Here is a 5,890-nt window from a genome sequence, read left to right on the forward strand (position 1 = left end):
GACGCTGCTATCGCTGCAAACCAAATATATAATCGTCCAGGGATTGTGATTGGGGATGAGGATGTAGGCCCATCACCAATTTCTGTCCGACAGGGTCAAGGTTCGGTGTGGGAGTCCAGGTCAGGCCCTAGAATAAGGTAGTCAAATATCAGGTCGGTACTGTGTCATATATAGCCAGGTTTAGCCAGATGGGAGCCAGGGGGGGCCACGGCCCCAACTGGTCAGAGCACATCGCCCGAGTATGAAAAAAATAAAAATAAATCCTGAACCGAAACGGTCTAAAGAAAGCTGAAATTAGTTTGATCTAACTTTGACTTATTATTCTTATTTAAAGTGTTATATTCTGACGTTATGAATAAATATTGCACTTAAAACAGCCCCCCCCCCCTACCATAATAGGCCATAGAGTAAGCTAAATGTGTTGCATAACGCATTATAACATAGGCCTACTATCTGAATAGGAATGTTGTTTGAGAGATTTCTCTTTCATTTCTGTAGGTCAGTATCTGCAACAAAAAAAGTAACAGAAAAAATTAAATGTAACTTAATTGCAGATGTATAGAATTCACAGGCTGCGTTGTAGAACAATTTTTTTTTATTATTATGTTTGTTTCGTCCCCGGTTACAAAGTACTCTTTTCAAGTCACAACTATTGCACCCAATGAATGCTTTTCAGCTACATAACTCCTTTAGCGACTACACAAAGGGCCCTTTATTGCTAGTCAGCGAATATAAAGCATTGTCTTACATGTATCCCCTACATTATAATAGGGAAAGCGATGAATAAAGATATGTTATCTCGGGGGCACGGCCACTCTTTCCATAGCAGTGAAGGGGTCTTGACCACACAGCGAGATATACTCCAGTACCTTGGAGTTCATCTTTTTCTCGGACTCTTCCGCGTGCTGGCGCTCTTTGTCCCACCTCTCTTTCTCTCCGTTCATTTGCGAGAACAGAAGCGCCTGAATGGAGCGTAACGGGGCGACCAGCACGTAAAAGCCCCCCTGCATGGCGTGGCAGAGCGCCTCGCCCAAGCTGAGCAGCACCGCGCACGTCAGGTTGGTAACCGTTTCACACACCAAGCACATCGCTTCTATGAAATGTAGCGTGCCCCTCCGCAAATGAGTTTGGTGATGGGTGCTGTGTTTCGTGTTTTCTTTTGAGGAATATGGAGGGGGCTGCTGCTGGGCGCGGTTCAGGAAGTTGCTCGCACTGCGGATGAGGTGGCTCACGGCGCGGCGCAGCTGGAGGAGGGCCAAGTAGAGGTGGCATGTCAGCTTGGTGAGCACCTGGGAGAGCAGCCGCATCTCGTGCACAACCTTGTCTGTGGAGTGGGGATGAATAGCGTACCGGGTGTCAGAGAATAATGAAAACAAAAATCCTCTGCCACTGGATTAAAGGGAATTTCAGCGTCGGCTTGCTTCACTGGTCCGCGTGGCCCTCGCGGGAATGTTTTTTTCAGGTCTCTGACCTGTGAGCCAAAACGATTACTTTTTTATTAGTGTTCTAATTCCAGCTGAAAATTATACTTTAAAGTGTATAGGGGAACCCCCTTTTTCACCTGGAATTTAAACACTATGGAAATAAAAAAGTAATCCTTTTGGCTCACAGTTCTAGTCCAGGTCAGGAACTGACGTCAACAAACGTTCCTTGATTCCCCAGTCCCACAAATCGATTCCCCAGCAGACGCTGACCGGGTGTCAAGACAGAGGTTCCCAATTATGTCGGACATCCTATAAACATGGTCTCTTACCGTCTATAAAACACAGGACCCAGAGCAAGGCAACAACCACTGCCAAAGTCCACAAATCCATGAAGAACTCTCGGAAAAGAAACGTTGAAAAAAAAAAAAAGAAAGTACAATGTAATTTCCAAGATACGCCTGGCTTGTTGTCACGCTTTAGTCTCTCTGCTACTAATACCTAAAGAGGAAGTCGCCTGGTCATATAGCTTTCTCTGCTGGTGACCTTCGGACAGTAGCCTGATCCACCCTTGGTGATGTGTCAGCTGCTCATTTTGATCGCCCACGTAAGTGGAGCTCATGGTTGTTGTTGGTTTTCTAGGTTTCATTTCTGACTAAACCTAAGAACCAGCCCTGTCAGCTTTACTAATACCTTAGCTGCATGGTAGGCCATGCCTACCCATAAGGCACTATAATGAAACATACATTTAATTTCAAATCAACAAATTGAATTGGCTATTTCTGAAAGTAAAACGTTTTACTTTAAGTTTCCATCCTACAGTTGAATTTCATATTAGTAGGCCATGCATGCTTTATTTAGGACTGCATTGTTTTTTAAACAAATCGTTTATGACAAAGGTTGCGTGTCATCTGGGGGATAAACAACTCTTCGCCTTGCCTGGTTCCTACTGCCTTGTTTGCTCGAGTGACGCGCTGCCATGGTAACGACCAATCAGCCAGTCGTCACCTGGGCCGAGCTGGAGAAGGGACGGCTGGTGAGGGCAGCTCAGCAGGTGTCTCCCCCGCATTCAGACGCCGCTCGGTTGGTCCATCTAAGTGGAGTCGCTGGTATGCGATTTCCCATCCGTCTTTTTTAGGCTATTTCGGTTTGTTTAAGTGATGGAATTCAAATGTGCATCGAGAATGGGAAACCCAACTCCGCCTGCTTTCGGCCTACAACGGATACAACGTAATGACCATGCAAATGAGTAAAAGATAGGGATGTGTATAACTCAAATTGTTCATGGTCGAATAATCAGTTGGTGGTATGAACGAATTATCAATTATTCAATGTATACCGACATTCACAAAGGCAGCCATGGATCATTCCGTTTTGGAATTTTCCCCGTATGTCGTCATAAGGGGAGCCACCTCCCCTTTCTCTGCCTTGCCCGCCCAGAGAATTTGGACCACCATTGAGACGATGAGCTACAACCATGCAAGCGCCACGTGTGTGTGTGTGTGTGTGTGTGTGTGTGTGTGTGTGTGTGTGTGTGTGTGTGTGTGTGTGTGTGTGTGCGATTACACACACTGTAACGCAAGTGTTGTACACTTCTTTGTTATTTGGATAACCGTTCTGCTGTTGGTGTTATGGCGCATAACAAGTCGGTTCTTTGACGTCCCTGGTATTTCCACAACGAGACTGTAGTTGGGGTTAGCTCAGCCATGGCTGAGAAGGAATTGGGGGAAAGGAACTTTGGCTTTGACTCCCTGAATTAGGCTACATGAACCACGACATGGAGGAGAAAGGGATTGTTGCCTGCGTTGTCTCCCGCAGGTGGTGCCTAAGCGCTGCCCGCTGCCGAGGCGGTGGTCCCTTGGCAGCGAGGCTCCAGCAGGAGACAAACGCGGTCAACAATCGCGGGCAACAATCCCGTTCTCCTCCATGTCGTGGTTAAGTCTACTTCAGATTCATGTGGACGTGGAAGAAGCAGAGACGTCGGAGAACCCGACGCAGTCGTTTGCGATTCATAATGTCATCTGGAGGCACACACAGCTTTTTGCCGTAATAATATGTATTATATGATATAGATATCTATGTATTATATGATATTATTTAGATATAGAGCTCCAGGACTGTAACGCAAGTGTTGTACACTTCTTTGTTATTTGGATCAGCCGATCTGCTGTTGGTGTTATGGCGCATAACACGTCGGACTCTCGTCTCTGGTATTTCCACAATGAGACTCGTAGTGGGGGTTATCTCAGCCGTGGTTGAGAAGGAATTGGAGGAAAGGAACTTTGGCTTTGATTCCCTGAAGTAGGCTACATGAACCACGACATGGAGGAGAAAGGGATTGTTGCCCTCGATGTCTCCCGCTTGAGCCCCGCTTCCCGCTGCCAACTGCCGATGGACCACCGCCTCCTGCAGTGGGCAGCGCTGAGGCGGTGGTCCCTTGGCAGCGAGGCTCCGGCGGGAGACAAACGCGGTCAACAATCGCAGCCAACAATCTCTTTCTCCTCCATGTCGTGGTTCAGTCTACTTCAGATTGATAATAATAGATCCGTTTTTTATAGAGCTCTTCTAAGTACTTAAAGACGCTTTACAAATAAGAAAGGAATACATGCAGACAGTACAGACAATCAAACAAAAGGGGGAAAAATAAACAGCACAACAATAGGCAACACATTAAGAGAGCGGCAGAGAGAGTGGAAGATGGCGGAGGATGATTTGTCTAATGTTGTAGGTGGTCCTGAAGAGATAGATTTTAAGTTGACTTTTGAATGAACAGAGTGTATCAGAGTTTCGGATGGCCAGAGGGAGGGAGCTCCAGAGGGTAGGGTGGTGTCGTGTTCTTGAAGAAAGTAGTTCAATCCGGGTCGCTTTTAACTCACTTTATTTGTTAAAGTATTTTGGTATGGTTACTATGAAGCAAAAGGAGGGAATTGTAGTAAACACGCGTGGAGAGAAATACCGCAGCGCTATCATCCAGCCCCGGGGGGCTTTCCCCGGGGCTCTCAACGGGGCTGCCACATGTCTCTGACCTCATCTGACTCCCGCTCCCCGTTTGTATTAAGTAGGCGTGGCCTATGTGGAGTGGGCGTGGCCTATGTAACGTGTTGGCTCCGGCTTCCTCACCTGTCTAAAGGTGCTGCTATCTGTGGCTGGAGTAGTTATTGCAGCTTATATGTTGGTCCTGCTCCCCTTGTGGTTATGTATAGTAATTACAGCTTATATGTTTGATCCTGCTTCCTTGTGGCTATGTGGAGGTAATGCAGCTTGTGTGTTCGATCCTGCTTCCTTGTGGCTATGTGGGGGCAGCTTATGTGCTTAAAATACGTAACACTACTAGTATTATTACTACTACAATAGTAGTAGTAGTAGCAACATGTAATATATCACACAGATTACACACGTTATGAAGGATGACATGGGTAATCTCCTTTGCTTTATTACAAAACAATTATAGTCATAACTGTGTTAACACTCAAATTGAAATCTAATTTTGACAATCAAGCCTTACTTCAATAAACTACCATCATATGTGTATCGTAATGCAATCAAAGGAGGTTTTGGGAATGTCTGGTGCTGGCTTGAGACCAATGGGGGTGTCGTGAGAACACAGGGTTGCCCTATCAGAGTTCCAAGTTTATAGGCTTTACTGTCCGAAGATGTGAGCAGGACTGTATGGATGTGTGTAGGTATGATGAAAATGTGTAGCTAGGTGTGATGGGTAGGTAGTTAGCTAGGATGTGTGTGTGGCTAAGGTGTGTGACTAAGGTAGGATGTGTGTGCTAAGGTAGGATGTGTGTGGCTAAGGTGTGTGGCTAAATTAGGATGTGTTTGGCTAAGGTGTGTGTGGCTAAGGTAGGATGTGTGTGGTTTCTGGGAAGCAAACAAAATGTACAAAAATCAGCTCCACAATGAATTGCCACAAATTTAGTAAAATAATAACAATCTTTCAACACGCCTCATAAGGATACATGACAAAATTCATTGACCACAAAACAAACTCACATTTCTTAGTATACACACACAAGGAGTTCAAGGTACTGCTCTCAAGGTGTTCATTGTCTCTGAACAAAGGAAAGTGGTGTGGTCACGGGTGAGGCTTAAATAGTGTGTGGCAGGGCACTGGGCAGGGAGTAATTAACTGATTGATATGGGCTAATTGGGAAAATGAGGGGGAAATAAATGGGCGTAGCTCTGGGTCTGTGAGGTGAGGAGGGAAGCAGAATTCTTCCAAACAGCAATGATTTAGATCGTATTAAGAATTAAGAATACTAAAATATGATTATTAGGTGCGCGCGTGTTTGCGTGCCTGTGTGCGTGCCTGTGTGTGCCTGTGTTTGTGTATGGGTGTGTGTGTGCCTGTGTGAGACCTTCTTTTACTAACAGCGTGTGCAATATTGCCTGAAACAGTGCAAGCTCTAAACTGAAGCAAAGCCAGAGATCTATATTTCCCATTCACTCCTTTGATTGGTTCA

General features: G+C 45.7%; 1 protein-coding gene across 1 annotated transcript; it reads right to left on the reverse strand.

Moving 5' to 3' along the window:
- Window positions 1-532: 532 nt before the first annotated feature.
- Window positions 533-1,970, reverse strand: LOC307087721 (uncharacterized protein). Its single transcript, XM_079753355.1, has 2 exons — window positions 1,754-1,970; window positions 533-1,324 (listed from the first exon to the last, which is right to left on the reverse strand). Exons 1-2 carry the CDS (start codon window positions 1,812-1,814, stop codon window positions 795-797), a joined length of 591 nt encoding a protein of 196 aa, XP_079609481.1. The 5' UTR covers window positions 1,815-1,970; the 3' UTR covers window positions 533-794.
- Window positions 1,971-5,890: the final 3,920 nt, after the last annotated feature.

The sequence above is a fragment of the Pollachius pollachius genome (assembly GCF_949987615.1).
Source record: "Pollachius pollachius genome assembly, chromosome: 16".
NCBI classification, from domain to species: Eukaryota; Metazoa; Chordata; class Actinopteri; order Gadiformes; family Gadidae; genus Pollachius; species Pollachius pollachius.

Coding starts and splice junctions, on each gene's coding strand:
- LOC307087721 (XM_079753355.1), bottom strand. CDS start 1,814: ATGGATTTGTGGACTTTGGCAGTGGTTGTTGCCTTGCTCTGGGTCCTG. Junction 1,325..1,753: donor GGTCCTGTGTTTTATAGACG/GTAAGAGACCAT, acceptor CCCACTCCACAG/ACAAGGTTGTGCACGAGATG.